The 16,008-nt window shown below is 47.2% G+C and overlaps 1 protein-coding gene across 1 annotated transcript in view; it reads right to left on the reverse strand.

Annotated features, from left to right (window-relative positions):
- The window catches only part of LOC137453274 (potassium voltage-gated channel subfamily KQT member 1-like), a 374,577-nt gene that overhangs the window by 336,034 nt on the left and 22,535 nt on the right, over positions 1 to 16,008 (reverse strand). Inside the window, exons 5-10 of the mRNA XM_068162391.1 lie at positions 15,713 to 15,809; positions 15,073 to 15,213; positions 7,082 to 7,192; positions 5,745 to 5,840; positions 4,296 to 4,424; positions 3,585 to 3,738 (exon numbers count right to left, since the gene is read on the reverse strand). Coding sequence (XP_068018492.1) covers positions 3,585 to 3,738; positions 4,296 to 4,424; positions 5,745 to 5,840; positions 7,082 to 7,192; positions 15,073 to 15,213; positions 15,713 to 15,809 — 728 coding nt within the window. The remainder of the gene's footprint in view (positions 1 to 3,584; positions 3,739 to 4,295; positions 4,425 to 5,744; positions 5,841 to 7,081; positions 7,193 to 15,072; positions 15,214 to 15,712; positions 15,810 to 16,008) is intronic.

Here is a 16,008-nt window from a genome sequence, read left to right on the forward strand (position 1 = left end):
GTAGAAATAAACCAGAAAAATAGTAAAGTGCCACTAGACCAGAGCATGACTCAGGGCAGTTTTGACATCACTCTAATAATCCATCACACCTTTTCTAACAGGCCTACAAAGTGTTTTGCTTTCAGGTTCTCCACACCTGAGAACAGCAGAAAGAATCTTACTCAGACAGCCTTAGTCAGCTACAGAAGCAACAGCTAGAAATTCAGAATTGTTCAAGTGTGAAGATTCACAAGGTAATAGAGAGGGGATTCTGCCCTTTTACTCTGCTCTGCTGAAACCCCACCTTGAATACTGCATCCACTTCTGGTGTCCCCAGAATAAGAAGGGCACAGAGCTGTTGAAGTGAGTCCAAAGGAGGACCATAAAGATGATCCAAGGGCTCTGCTATGAGGACAGACTGAGGAAGCTGGGGTTGCTCAGCCTGGAGAAGAGAAGACTCTGGGAGGACCTTAGAGCTGCCTTCCAATTCCTGAAGGGATCCTCCAGGAAGGCTGCACAGGTGGCTCCACTACCTCCCTGGGCAGCACATTCCAATAGCCAATTACTCTTTCTGTGAAGAACTTTCTCCTCACCTCAAGCCTGAACTTCCCCTGGCACAGCTTGAGACTGTGTCCTCTTGTTCTGCTGGTGGTTGTCTGGGAGAAGAGACCAACCCCCACCTGGCTACAACCTCCCTTCAGGTAGTTGTAGACAGCAATAAGGTCTTCCCTGAGCCTCCTCTTCTCCAGGCTAAGCAACCCCAGCTCCCTCAGCCTCTCCTCACAGGGCTGTGCTCCAGACCCCTCCCCAGCTTTGTTTCCCTTCTCTGGACATGTTCAAGCAACTCAACATCTTTCTTGAATTGAGGGGCTCAGAACTGTACACAGTACTCAAGGCATCCAAAAAGTACTCAGCATTCAAACCAGCATACAGACAGAATGCATGGACATTAACACTATTATACTTCAGACAAGAGGCCTTACAAAGAATGTATTCTAGGGTCACTGGAAATTAGTTCTTTCTCCTGTCCTGATGAAAAGCTACTCCTCTGCAGCACTGCCTTAAATACAAGGAGGGGGGAGAGGGATTTGGGGGAGAAATACATCAGCATGCCAGGAACTCCAAAAAGCAAACAGAAGAGCACAGTGATGAATATGGGATTTTAGCTTTGCCCCAGCAGAGATTTATCACTCAGTCTTGTGGCTTTGAGAAATCTCACAACAATGAGTTGTGCGCACAATCTGCAACCACTGACCCCATAACAGATGCCATCTGCTGGAGATGTCCCAGGAGGCTGGCCTTCAAGCTCCAAAATCTTGCACACTTTCAGTTTTGGTTTTTTTTTTTTCCCCTCCCTAATAAAAAGCACAATCATAGATTTGTTTGGGTTGGAAAAGCCCTCTAAGATCATGGAGTCCATGACCATTAAACCATGTCCCCAAGCCCCATGGCCACAGATTTCTTGAACACCTCCAGGGATGACGACTCCACCACCTCCCCAGGCAGCCTGTTCCAATCCCTGACAACTCTCGCAGCAAAGAAATTTGTTCCCTAATTTTCAACCTCCGGAGGTTTCCTCCTCTGGTGCAATGTGAGGCCATTTCCCCTCATTCTATCACCTGATACTAGAGAGAAGAGACAAACACCCACCTCACTGACACTTCTTTTCAGAAGGCTGCACATGAGTAACTCAAATGTTGTCTTCCCATTTGGCTCAGCCTTTATGACCCGGCCCTTACTCCTGCTCTCATAAGTTACCAACATATAGATTCTGAAGTGCCTCCTTTGAATTGTACAAGAACACACAAGGAAGCTCTTAGCGTGGAATAGTTTTGGCCTTTCCCTTCCTGTAACGATGGCCAAGTTCTCAGGGTTCCAGAGCATTCTGTTAGTCACATCTGAAATCTCACACATGGTGCAGCAGTAAGTCAGGAACTGTTTTCCTTTCAGGCTATCAAGTGGCTGTTTGAAGAGCCCGTGGTTTATAGCAAGCAAAGATTTACTTTCTAGGTTGTGCACTCTTCAACACAAACATGGGTTTCATTGCACATACAAATCCATATTAGAGAGCCTAAATTTGATCATATCCACAGGCTTTAAAAGGCTTCCCTCTCCCAACCACTTGGACAGAGAAGAGGCACACATTTTGGCTTAGGAGGTGATCTGCCAGAGAGGAGCCCCATGGAGAAGGACCTAGTGGACAGCAAGTTCTCCATGGGTCAGCAATGTGCCCTTGTGGCCAAGAGGGCAAATGGGATCCTGGGGTGCATTAAGAAGAGTGTGTCCAGCAGATCCAGGGACGTTCTTCTCCTCTTCTTCTCTGCCCTGGTGACACCTCACCTGGAATACTGCATCCAGTTCTGGACTCCCTATTTCAAGAGGGACAGGGATCTGCTGAAGAGAGTCCAACAGAGAGCTACCAGCATGATTGAGGGACTGGAGCACTGCCTGATGATGACAGCCTGAGAGACCTGGGGCTGTTTAGTCAGGAGAAGACTTAATAAATGGGGCAGGAGCACAAGTGGTGTTCTGCTCAGTTCCCTCAGTGGCAGGGCTGTACACTGAGAGGAACAGGAGAACCCCCACCATCAACAACTGGCTCAAGGGATGGTGCCAGCAGTGGAATTTTGGGTTCTTTGACCAAGGGGCTACTTTTACTGCACCTGACCTGCTGGACCTAGATGGGGTGAATTTATCTAGAAAGGGCAAGAGGGTACTAGTACTGGAGTTCACAGGGTTCCTTAGGGGGGTTTTAAACTAGGTCTGAAGGGAGTGGGTGTGGAAACCAGTCTAGCTGGAGAGGAGACAGTGTGACACAAATTAGGGTTAATTGAGAAATCAAGAGCCCAGCTGAAGTGCATGTACACCAACTCAAGCAGTATTGGGTAACAAACAAGAGGAACTGGAAGTCCAGGACCACCAGGAAGACTATGATGTAGTTGCCATTTCAGAAACATAGTGGGATGATTCACATAATTGGAGTGCTACACTGGGGGGTTACAGGCTCTTTAGGAGATGTAGGTAAGGGAGAAGAGGAGGAGGGGTGGCTTTGTATATTAGGGAGTCACTCGATGCCACAGAGCTTGAAGTGGAGGATGAAAGGATTGAGAGCCTGTGGGTTAAAATCAGAGGGCAGCCTAACAAGTCTGACATCCTGGTTGGAGTCTGTTATAGACCACCCAACCAGGATGAGAAGGCTGATGAAGTGTTCTATAAGCAACTGGAGGCTGTCTCAAGATCATCAGCTCTTGTCCTTGTAGGTGACTTTAACCTGCCAGATATCTGCTGAGGTGTTCAAGAGGGATTGGATGTGGCACTTGGTGCCATGGTTTAGTCATGAGGTCTGTGGTGACAGGTTGGACTTGATGATCTTTGAGGTCTCTTCCAACCTTGGTGATACTGTGATTCTGTAAATGTTTATAAATATCTGAGGGCTGGGTGTCAAGAGGGAGGGGACAGGCTCTGCTCACTTGCTCCCTGTGACAAGGAGCAATGGATAGGAATTGTAGCACCACAGGTTCCACCTTAACATGAGGAGGAATTTCTTCACTGTGAAGGTCTCTTAAAAATTAAGATAAGTAACAGTAAATGTAACAGTAAATTACCTCCTGGGTCATCACTGTAGAAGGATGCAGCTTTTTTGTCTTCATGCATGTGAAGAGTGACCTGTGGAGCTGCCAGGGCATTCTCTGCTGGCTTCACTGCAGGGGCAGAGCCGTTCCCGCAATTCAGCTTCCCTTTGCTTTTGCATCTTCTGGTCTGTGGTGGTAGAAAAGGAATATGTGAAGGGACTATGAAAGCCAGGGGAGCACACATGTGAACTTCAGTATACAGGAGAGCATCCCAGAGTGAGTTTGGGTGTCAGGTTATTTTGGGTTTGGGATGTCCTGAAAATCAGGTTGCAAGGAAAAGGTATCATAGAATTGTTAGGCTTGGAAGGGACCTCAAGGATCATCCAGCGCCAACCCCCCTGCCATGGGCAGGGACACCTCACACTACATCAGCTTGCTCAGAGACACATCCAGCCTGGCTTTCAAAACCACCAGGGATGAGGCATCCACCACCTCTCTGGGCAACCTGTTCCAGTGTCTCCCCACCCTCATGGGGAAGAATTTCTTCCTAACATCCAATCTGAATCTACCTCAGACTGGGTGCAAACTCCTGGCACTCAAAATCCCAAGCATCCGAAGATACAGCAGCTCAGCTGTGACAGCTCTTCAAAGCTCTGCTTTACCCAGAGACCTCTAATCGTGAGCAGGATGACAAAGAGCTCTGCCAGCAGAATCCTGAGCACAGCTCTGCCAGCAACTCCTCACCTGCTTCCTCAGGCTGGGGCTAGACGGCGCTGGCGGCACTCGGGAACCACACCTGGAGGGAGCCTCGCAGATGTCCCACGATGCTGCCGAGCTGCAGGGTTTCTCTGCTGCATAGCACCGCCAAAGAGTCTGCAACAAACCCCCAGAGAGATAATCTCAATGCACTAGCAGTCACTGCTGTCCTGCGGGGCAGCTAAAGCAGATCCTGCTGCAAATCCAGCTGCCAGTGAAACCTTCAAAGCAAACGCGCTGCAAAGGGTGCTGGCTGCAATCACTGTGCTATGCCACACAACACCAAACCTGAAAAACATACATTGTACCCTGTGTGCAACTGTCCTGAGTGTAGTTTGCCCCAGGACACACATGCTCAGCACGCAGGGAACCTTCAATATGCTCTATGTATCATTCTCCTTAGAAGCTGGAGTCTAACCCTGGCCAGAGGTCCAAAAAACCCCAACAAACCCAAACAACAACAACAAAAAAAAAACAGCCACAAAACCAAAACAAGCAAAACCAAACCCCACAAACAAAACAAAACAAGGCAAAACCCCCCAACCAAACTAACAACAACAAAACAACCCCACAAAAGCCCAAACACAACAAAACCAAAAAGCCACAGAAGGAAAAGAACACCCAAATCAAAATAAACACCCCTCATAAAGCAATTGCCCACAGCCAGAGTACTGCTGTCTGCCTTTCCTGAGGTGTGCCACGTTAAGATTTGTGCACTGTGCCACTGCATTCCTCTCAGTACCATACAGGATGCCATGTTGTGCCATCTCTCTAAAGATAGGTCTGTACATACACCAACACCTCAGCATTTGGCAGATGCACACAACTGAAGGGAATATAAAAAGCAAGCTAGGAGTCAAAGGTTACAGCAAAGGTTTTTTACTCTCTGGCCAGGTGTATTGCATCCCAGTTAGTGTCAACATACCGCAGAATCACAGAACAGCTCAGCTTGGAAGGGACCTCGGAGCTCATTTCCTCCAACCTCCCCACCACGCCCAGGGACATCTCTCAACTAGACTCAGCTGCTCAAGGCCTCATCCAGCCTGGCCTTCAACAACCCCAGGCAGGAGGCAGCCACAACCTCCATGGGCAGCCTCTTCCAGAGTCTCACCACCCTGGAACTGAAGAACTTCTTCCTCAGATCCAGTCTAACCCCTCAGCTTCAAACCATTCCCCCTTGTCCTGTCTCCAGATACCCTTAGGTAAAATCCTCTCCAATATGCAGCTAGTAAAACCTCCTATGCTCAGTCCAAAGAGGAGGGACAAGCAGTTCTCTTATTCTCTTTAGTGGCTGAAGCAGATCAAAAAGATAAAGTGGTTCAACAGAAGTTCTAGATTTATACTGAAGCCTACTAACTCTGCTTCTCACTGCTTCAATTCCCAAGCCACTCACCCTCTCCAACACTCTGCTAAGCATTTGACTGTTAGAAGCCTTACCTGAATTAAAGCAGCTGCAGCTGGGATTTGCCTGTTGAAATGCTTCTGACGCTGCTTCTGTTGTACTTTCAAGGCAAAACCAGAGCCCAGAATACCCTAAAAATAAGCAAAAATCACCACCCAGACTCCAGCGTGGCTTCACATTTTCAACCCAAATGATCTGCATATGAAATAGTCAATTTAGGGAAGATTTTTCTCCAATAAATTTCTGAACCTCCCAGTGTCCACAGTGACAGAATTTTGGTTATTCCAATAGAGAAATCTGAAATAAGCAGGTTGAGACTGGCATCATGCAGCTTCAGCCAGCAGTATGTGTTTATTGCTCTGATCTACAGGTAGCAGTAACCAGAGGTGGTCATGTCTCAAAGGCAACCCTATGCAGTGGTGGGAGAAGCAAGTTCTAATGCCTCAAGACTTAACTACAGCTTTCCTGGCACTTAGTTTCAACTCCTTGCCAGGAAAACAAACCAACTAACCAACCAACCAACCACACGCACAACAAAACACAACTAGAGACAGAACCTCACTTGATTTTCCAGGCAAACTGAGCAGATGAGACAAAGATATTCTTTACAACTTCAGCATTTCTGTTAAAACTTAAAAGGTACTGCAAAAATACTTTGTCTTCTCTCTTTCTTTTGATGTTCTTGTCTTTATTTCACCTCCATTCATTTATTTGAAGATGATTTACAGTAGTACCATGGAGGAAAGCAGATGCAATTTCCTAGACCTCTGCCTCATGCCAGCTTTCTCCTTGCAGGACCCAAAATTGTTCTTATATAGTCACAAAACAGCAGAAATGAAGCAAGTTCCACCTTTACCACCAATATGCTGACTCAAAAAACCCCAAAACTTCTCTCTTTACCTTACAGAGTAGCTGCAGCTCCCTGGCCACCCAAAGCTCCTCTCCCCTGGTGTGGTGGGTTAAAAATTCCACCACCCCCCAACATTAAATTTGCCAGCCCAGCCCAGCTGGAAGCAATTGAAACTGTATTTACAAGCAAAACTACAATCTACAATGAAACTACCACACCTGGCCATCCAAAGCTGCTCCTCTTCCCTGGCCACCCAAAGCTGCCCCCCTCCAACCTACCCAAAGCTAGTCTTACTGTTTCTAGGCCATAGCTTTCTAGAACCAGCTGCAGTAAAGATGCAGACAGCAGAGCAGCTTTGGTCACTGATGCATGCACAGACACAAACACACACTTGAGGATGTGCACGGGCGTGTTTTGAGGCCACATCCAACCTCATTATTTCCTATCAAAGCCATCAATTGAAACCTCTGTGAGCCCAAGTCAGGCAGACACTCTAACAAAGAAGCTCCAAGTGGTACTCACCGCTGGAAGAGCGAAGAAAGAGATAGCAAACACTGAGAAACAGGAAGCTATTGTCTTCCCAATCCACGTCTGGGGAACTTTGTCTCCATAACCAATTGTTGTAACTGTTACCTAGGCCAGAAACAAACACCTGGGATCACTGCACTGCAGAACCTCTTCTCCCCAACAGTAGGGAAAAAGAACCATCACAGAATTACAGAATGTTAGGAGCTGGAAGGCACCTTGAGAGATCATCTAGTCCAACCCACTGGCCAAAGCAGGGTCACCTCTACCAGGACACACAGGAAAGAAAGGAAAACACAGCAGAGAAACATCAGGAGCTAGATACTGGTAACAGTGGTGTGATTTTGGGCACATGGAAGCCACAGGAGTTCACCAAGCAGCACTGCACATCTGTCCTGGGTTTAGTTCTTCAGCAGGCATTCATGCCTGGCCCAGTTTGGGTACAGCAGCAGTCTGGGCCCAGGATGGCTGCTCTCAGTTTGCAGCTAACTGTTTCCCACTCCTCAGACTGCAAGGACTGGCTCTGGGGTCTTGAAAGTGCAAAGCTTACAGCTTTTCTGCTTCTGAAAGTGTAGTTCCAAAAGGCTGAAAACAAAGCCTTGAGAAAGCTGTCCTGCATGCAGCCCCTGCACAGACACCTGACAGACTCTGCAGCAGAGTGAGCTATGCCCTGTGCTGGCAGGACAGAGACTCAACCAGCCGTTCCAGCTCAGCAAGAAGAACACAGCCAATCCAGGACACATTCCCTCCCAAAACAAATATGCCAGCAGGCCAAGAGTTAATCCCAAAGCAGTGGGCCTGCTTCACACCATCTTTGATGCCCTGAGGAGCTTAAACTCTATCATTTTGTCGCTGCAACCAAGGCTGCCCTCAAGTTTCACATCACTCACCAGTCCTTCCTTGTTGGTGAAGACAAGGTCCAGCACAGCACCTTTCCTCAGGGGTTCCTTTACATTTCCTAACACAAGTCTGAGCTCAGCAAGGGCTTGCTGTAGAGAGGCTAACTCACTGGTGGGATGCTAAGCCAGACCTAAAATGCTAGAGGCAAGCAGTTCCTCAATGGGACAGAGGTTTGTTCCTGCTAAGCCTTAGCAGACTGGAAGAGAGCTCATGAGGAGCCCAGTGACCAGCAAAGGGGTGGTGTTGAGGTGTAATCAGAGTCCAGGTGAAGGTCACAGCTGAAGGCCATTCCATCAGATGAGTTTGTTATATAACAAGGGCCAGCTGCACTAAGTTGAGCTGCAGGTCACCAGATCATGGCTGGAGATCAGCTCATGCCCAGCCCAGCAGGAAACAAGTACTGAGGGCTTAGCCTAAAGAGATGCCCTGGGACCTGGTGGTTGAGTAACCCCAGGTGTGGCAGGTTAGAGTCATTAAGGCTTTTTATGGTACTCAAAGCCATGGCAGTGCTCTCAAATGGTATAAAAAAAAGATTTGTACCCCTGAGAAGCGGAAAGCTTCTGGGGAGAAAATGAGGAGTTCTGTTCACCAATGCCAACCACCAGGGAGGACTTCAAATGGAGAAATAGTATTTGGGAGCAATAGCCCCAATCCCACTCCTTTCCTTTTGCCTTCAGTGGCAGCAGAAAAACTGCTAAAAGAGACTTAAATCTGCTAGAGCTGCTAGAGAGGAGCCCCATGGAGAAGGACCTGGGAGTCCTAGTGGACAGCAAGCTCTCCATGGGTCAGCAATGTGCCCTTGTGGCCAAGAAGGCCAAGGGGATCCTGGGGTGCATTAAGAGGTGTGTGTCCACCAGATCCAGGGACGTTCTTCTCTTCCTCTACTCTGCCCTGGTGAGACCTCACCTGGAATATCGTGTCCAGTTCTGGGTTACCCAGTTCAAGAGGAACAGGGATCTGCTGGAAAGAGTCCAACAGAGAGCTACCAGGATGATGAAGGGACTGGAGCACTGCCTGATGAAGAGAGGCTGAGAGTCCTGGGGCTGCTTAGTCTGGAGAGGAGAAGACTGAGAGGGGATTTAATAAATGTTTCTAGATATCTGAGGGCTGGGGGTCAAGAGGGAGGAGACAGGCTCTGCTAACTTGCCCCCTGTGAACAGGGGCAGTGGCCAGAAACTCCAGCACGGGAGGTTCCACCTCAACATGAGGAGGAACTTCTTCACTGTAAGCGTCACAGAGCATTGGAGCAGGCTGCCCAGAGAGGTTGTGGAGTCTCCTTCTCTGGAGACTGTCAAGGCTCTTCTGGATGCATTCCTGTGTGACCTGTGCTAGATTCTATGGTTTTGCTCTGGCAGGGGGGATTGGACTCCAAGGTCTTCAGAGGCGCCTTCCAACCCCTAACATCCTGTGTGTGTGATCCTGTGTGAAGTGAGTATGTGAATTTACACTGACTACAAAAGAGGACATGGAAATTCTGCTTTTTATGGGAAAAGTTGCTGACAGATACTTAGATATTCTACAAGAATGGGCTTTGCAGAATAAGTGAGCAGCAGCCATAGCATGGGAAGATTCTATGTTCTCCTCCTCTCAGAGTTGTTCTATGGAGTGCTGGAAGGAAGATTTGGATGGGAAAAATGACCAACTAGTATCAAACAGTTTTTCCCACTTCAAAACAAATGAGCCTTGTGTTTATTCATTATTAATTCTCCACTTTGATGAAGTCAGCTCTATCTATATCCTGTAATATAGAAACTGCTGTCAGCACCAGCTCTGCCCTACTAGGTGCCTCTCCAGATTTAATTGGACTGGCCCATCAGGTGCCTCAAGTGTTGTGTACAACCATCAACCCAAATAGATGAGTTTGCCAGTCCCCAAAATTAAACCAGACCTCCCCAGAATTCAACTCTGAACTGCGTTTGTGTTAGTGGGGTGAGGAGAAAGCTGAAGCAGTGTTTCTTTAGCAGCACTTCAGCTTCTCAGTGCACCCAGATAACCCCTTAAAGGCTGGGGGGTTTTCTTTCCTTTTCCTCTCTTCCATGTGAAAGGCTTCTTAGTTTTTTGTGTGGTGGTTTTGTTATTTGGTTTATTGGGGTTTATTTTAGTTCTGCAGCTCTCAAGCATAAAGTGCAGGCAGGCTGAGCTGCCTTGGTGTTACTGTGGAAGGCAACCTGACATCTGTCATAGAATCAATAAGGTTGGAAAAGACCTCAAAGATCATCACCACAGAAAAGATGATTTTCCATCTCTACAGCAGGCATTTGGCTGGCAGATTTCTGCAGGTGCATGAACATAGTACCACAGAATTGTTAGGGTTGGAAGGGACCTCAAGGATCGTGTAGTTCTAGCCCCCCTGCCATGGACAGGGACACCTCACACTACAGCAGGTTGCTCACAGCCACATCCAGCCTGGCTTTCAAAACCTCCAGGCATGAGGCTTCCACCACCTCCCTGGGCAACCTGTGCCAGTCTCTCACCACCCTCATAGGGAAGAATTTCTTCCTGACATCCAGTCTGAATCTACCCATTTCTAGTTTTTTAAACACCCCCATAGTCCTATCCCTCCCTGACACCCTAAAAAGTCCCTCCCCAGCTTTCTTGTAGCCCCCTTCAGATACTGGAAGGCCACAATATGGTTTCCTTGGAGTCTTCTCTTCTCCAGACTGAACAGCCCCAGCTCTCTCAGACTCATGAATCATGTTGAGCTTCTCATCCACCAGCACCCCAAAGTCCTTTTCTTCAGGGCTGTTCTCAAGCCAGTTCCTGCCCAGACTATATCAGTGCTTGGGATTGCCCTGACCCAGACGCAGGACCTTGCATTTGGTCTTGTTGAACCTCATGAGGTTGGCTTGGCCCCATCTCTGCAGCCTGTTTAAGGTCCCTCTGGAAGGATCCCTTCCCTCCAGCCTGTCAGCTGCGCCACACAGCTTGGTGTCATCAGCCAACTTACTGAGGGTGCCTCAGTGCCACTGTCCATGTTGCCAACAAAGATGTTAAACAAGACTGGTCCCAGTACTGATGCCTGAGGCACTCCACTTGGCCTCCACTTGGACATGGGCACATTGACAGCCATTTGCAGGGTGTGGCTGTCAAGCCAGTTCTTTATCTACTGAATGGTCCATCCATCAAACCCAGAACGTTTTTTTTCCCCCTGGCTACCTTAAGAGGGCTCTTTTTTGGTAACCCAATTAGTACATTGAAGCACGTGGAAGGGATTGTAACCTATGTCATTCCTTGGCTTGCTTAATCACAATCAGAACCTTTTTGTACTTCTATATCTAAAAGTTATTGCCTGTCTGCTCAGAGAATGCTTGATGACTACCTCTGGTGAGTGGCACCTGCTCTGAAACACAGATTTATTCTGGCACATTGCAGCTGGTCTGCACACACTGCAACACAGCCTCTGAATAAATAGATGGAAGCATCAGAAAAGGAAGAAACCTCATATACTTGAAGTCAGCAGAGCTTCTCAGATGTTTGAAGATAGGCAGGTGTCATGAGTTTAGAGAGTCAGAGCAGCACACCTCAAAAAGATATTAAATATAAAGGGGTTATAACTGCTACCCCTTGCATGGAAATGCACTGCACATCCTGAGCAAGTACCTCTGCCACTCAATACCAGTTTACAAGAGTATTTCTTTATCTCAGGTCCAGTGGTATAGAACAGTCCAGTTTGCAGCAAAACTAATGAATATTAGAAAGGGACCTGAGTGTTCACATTGAAAAGCAACTGAATATGAGCCAGCAGAGTGCCCAAGTGGCCAAGAAAGCCAAGGGCATCCTGGCCTGTATTAGAAATGCTGTGTCCAGCAGGAGTAGGGAGGTGATTGTCCCCTTCTAATCAGCTCTGGTGAGGCCACACCTCGAGTATTGCGTCCAGTTTTGACTACCTCAATAAGAGAGAGAGGTGCTGGAGCCAGTGCAGAGGAGGGCAACAAAGCTGCACAAGGGTCTGGAGAATAAATCTTACGAAGAGCAACTGAAGGAGCTGGGGATGGTTAGTTTGGAAAAGAGGAGGCTGAGGGGAGACCTCATTGCTCTCTACAACTACCTGAAATGATGTTGTGGAGAGGCTGGTGCTGGTCTCTTCTCACAGGTAATTAGTGTGAGAAACGAACTCACTGCTGAAATTTACAGCCAGTTTATTATAAAGCAAAGGCAACACAGCGCTGGGCGCAGAGCGAGTTTGCTAGAGGCGCCCCCTAACAACAGGAGTTGAACTTATAGAGAGGGCAAACATACATATTCATGTATTAAAACGTACATATTCATATATTCCCCAGCACGCTCCCACCTCTCTCCATCAGGACTGAGACAAAACCTGCACTTTTGACCTGGCCAGTCTTTAGACCTGTTGGCGCCTCACCTTTCTCTACCAATACCCCACACAATACAGACCATAACCAATCAATCAGCCCAACGATCCAGCCCAACGATCGAGCCCCACGGTCCCCAGTAATTCCCCTTGAGAAAGCCAAATATTATAACCAGTTTCTCACATTAGTGATAGAACAAGAAGGAAGGGCCTCAAGCTGTGACTGGGTAAGTTTAGACTGGACATTAGGAAAAAAATCTTTCATAGCAAGAGTGGTCAGGCATTGGAATGTGCTGCCCAGGGAGGTGGCTGAGTCACCAGCCCTGGATGTGTTTAAAGGTGGTCTGGATGTGGTGCTTGGGGATATGGCTTAGGGGTGAACCTTGCAGAGTAGGGTTCTGGGTTGGACTTGGTGGTCCCGAGGGTCTTTTCCAACCTGAATGCTTCTGTGATTCTGTGATTCCCAACACCAAGAGATGAGCACAGAAAGCCCACAAAGAGAAGCCTCTTACATGCCCTTCTTTCCTTAAGAATCGATGGAAACCTGCTGTGACCTGAGCTGCACCGACAGTGCTTTTGGAAATTCTTCTGCATGTGTCCAAACACACCACAGCCTCTGAAAGCAGCTTCATGTAAAAGATCCACCAGCCCTTGAGAGGGCTTTGCAATGTAATCTGTGTGCCTGCCAAATGCAAGTGAGCCATGCTTGCTCTGAACTGCAGCAGGTGAATGTAGTTAGCATTTCCAACTCTCATTCTTTCTTTATTTTCCCTTTGCTTCACATTTAAACCTTTCAGGCCGTTTGTATCAAGTTCAGCAAGCTTGCACTTTCCACTCAGAGCAAACTGCTACCCATAATACTCTCTGTGGCTCTTGTCAGGCACAGAAGACTTTCAAATACTTGGTACCAAGATTTTTTTTCCCTGTGGTTCAGTTTTGAAAGCCAAAAGTGAAATCAAATTTCACTCCCTGGTAGCTCCACATCTGTGTTTCTGTGTTACAGAAGACTTGAAAAGAAGAAAAAAAACCCAGAGACTGCTTCACTTTGCCCTTTGTCACTGTTGCCAGCTGTGAAGCGCACCTGCACCGTGACTCACTAATGCTGAGGAAGCCTGGCCATCTGAAAAGCTCAAACAACAATTGGAACAGTGTTCATGTGCCTCCCACAGCCTGCGAAACACAAAGCTGATTTGATCTGCCCATCACACACGAAAAGTCAAGTTTTGGAAAACAACAACCAAACCCACTGAACACTTTGCAAAGCATAAGACACCCTTTGAAATGCAGATTGCAAGGCATCTACTCAAGAAATGCTGGAAAACAACCACCAAAACCACTGCACACTTTGCAAGACACCCTTTGAAATGCAGATTGCAAGGCATCGACTCAACAAGGTAGTGCCCATCTTAAACTTCCCTGTTGGTCTCAATAACCAAACACCTTTTAAGTTGCTGAAGTCCAAAATATTGAAAAATATCTATAAACACACTCTGAGGGTTTTTGATCATCACATTTTTTTTTTTAACTCTTTATTCAAATGCTAGTTTCTAGCATTGAGAAATATTCTGTAACTCATAGTTCAACATTCAGTGCAACTCATAAAGCAAGCCCTGCATAACTAGAGCTAAAAAAAAACGAACACAAAGATAACTTCTAAGAAGGTATGAAAAAGGACATGGGCTTCACATGGAAGTTCTGCTGCATGCTGGAGTAACACAGGCATGAATACACATGGGCAGAACTGGATACTAAGAAACATAGACCTTATTGTTCTCTACAACTACCTTAAGGGAGGTTGCAGACAGGTGGAGGTTGGTCTCTTCTCCCAGCCAACCAGCACCAGAACAAGAGAACACAGTCTCAGGCTGCACCAGGGGAGGTTTAGGCTGGAGGTTAGGAAGAAATTCTACACAGAGAGAGTGATTGCCCATTGGAATGGGCTGCCTGGGGAGGTGATGGAGTCACCATCATTGGAGGTGTTCAGGAGGAGACTTGATAGGGTGCTTGGTTGCATGGTTTAGTTGATTAGGTGGTGTTGGATGTTGGATGATAGGTGGGACACGATGATCTTGAAGGTCTCTTCCAACCTGGTCTATTCTATTCTATTCTATTCTATTCTATTCTATTCTATTCTATTCTATTCTATTCTATTCTATTCTATTCTATTCTATTCTATTCTATTCTATTGCTAGTTCCCTGACTGCTGAAAATCCTTTTGTTATTTTCAGCTCTTCCTTGATCCCCTCACTTTGATAAGGATGTCCAGCACCAGGACAAGGGGGAACGGTTTAAAGCTGAGGGAGAGCAGAGTTAGACTGGATCTGAGGAAGAAGTTGTCCAGTTACCAGGGTGGTGAAACTCTGGAACAGGCTGCCCAGAGAGGTTGTGGCTGCCTCCAGCTTGGGGGTGTTTAAGGCCAGGTTGGATGAGGCCTTGAGCAGCTGAGTCTAGTTGAGAGGTGTCCCTGCCCATGGTGGGGAGATTGGAGGGGATGAGCTCTGCGAAGCCTTCCAGCCTGAGCCATTCTGTGATTCTGACTTTTTGTATCTGTAAACATTCAACATCTTTTGCTAAGGAATTTTTTTCACCATAAAGTTAAATGCTAAAATAATTTGGATGCATTTATTACATTTCTTCTGACAACCCTTTCAGAAAGTTGCCCACCTTCCCTACAGAAATGGGTTCTGCAAAGAATGAAATAGCAGATTTTTTGAGGAGAGCTCACCTTTGTCAGAGGGGCACTGTGTGCACAGCCAGTTTGTGGGCAAACACTTACCACGCCCCACCAAAGTGCATCGGCGTAGCTGGAGAAGTCTGTCTTTCCATCCTCATCAACTGCATCCTTCTCAGCAAGATAGACAAAATAGGATGAGAAAATTAATCCCAGGAATCCAATGTACAATGTGGTTATGAGTTCCTGTTGAAAGAGAAAGCCAAGAAGAACATGAAGTTTGTTGCGTACAAATTCCATCTCTGTACAGCATTGCAAACACCTGGAGGGTTTTGCATTCCAGTAGCAGAAAAAGCAGTGAGCTACATTTCAGGCGTGGAATCTACTTCCAAGAAACCAGGAAGTTCAGTTTCTGTTTGTATCAGACTAGAAAATTCAAAAGCAATGCTCATAGGATCCTAGAATGGCTTAGGTTGGAAGGGATCTCAGAGATCTTTAAGGATAACAAAGAATAAAACAACTGGGGGGAAAACCAACCACCCCAAAACCTCCTGCTGCTGCTCAGTTAGCCGCTGACTTGAAATGAAGAATAATGTCCCCAGTCTAAAAGCAGAGGGGAAATGATGAGGGACTCTTAAAGTACTTTTTCTCTTGCAACAGTAATTGTTTATGTAAACCAGGCCACAGTTTGAACTCCACCGGAAGGAAAAAGGAAACCAAAAGCAGACCTTTACAGCTCCAGTACCTGCCGATGGATGAAAACAACGGAGCCCAGGAGCCGCCAGGTGCCACCCTGGCGATCCACGTGGAGCATGCGGAGGATCTGCAGAAACCGGATCCCCCTGCAAGAGAAACAGGGCTTGAGTCCCTTCAGCTCCTTCCTCTGGCCCCCAACAGCCCTGCCATTCAGCATCTGCCTGAGCTCTGCACTTGATTCCCACCCAGTGACCAAGCACAGTAATACACAGGCTGCCCCTCTCCAGTGTTTCAATGAAAGAACTTATTTGACACTAGGGACATGAGAATGGGGAAATCAGATAA

This window comes from Melanerpes formicivorus, unplaced genomic scaffold (assembly GCF_026170545.1).
Source record: "Melanerpes formicivorus ecotype bairdi unplaced genomic scaffold, bMelFor1.0.p_v2 SCAF_64, whole genome shotgun sequence".
NCBI lineage: Eukaryota > Metazoa > Chordata > Aves > Piciformes > Picidae > Melanerpes > Melanerpes formicivorus.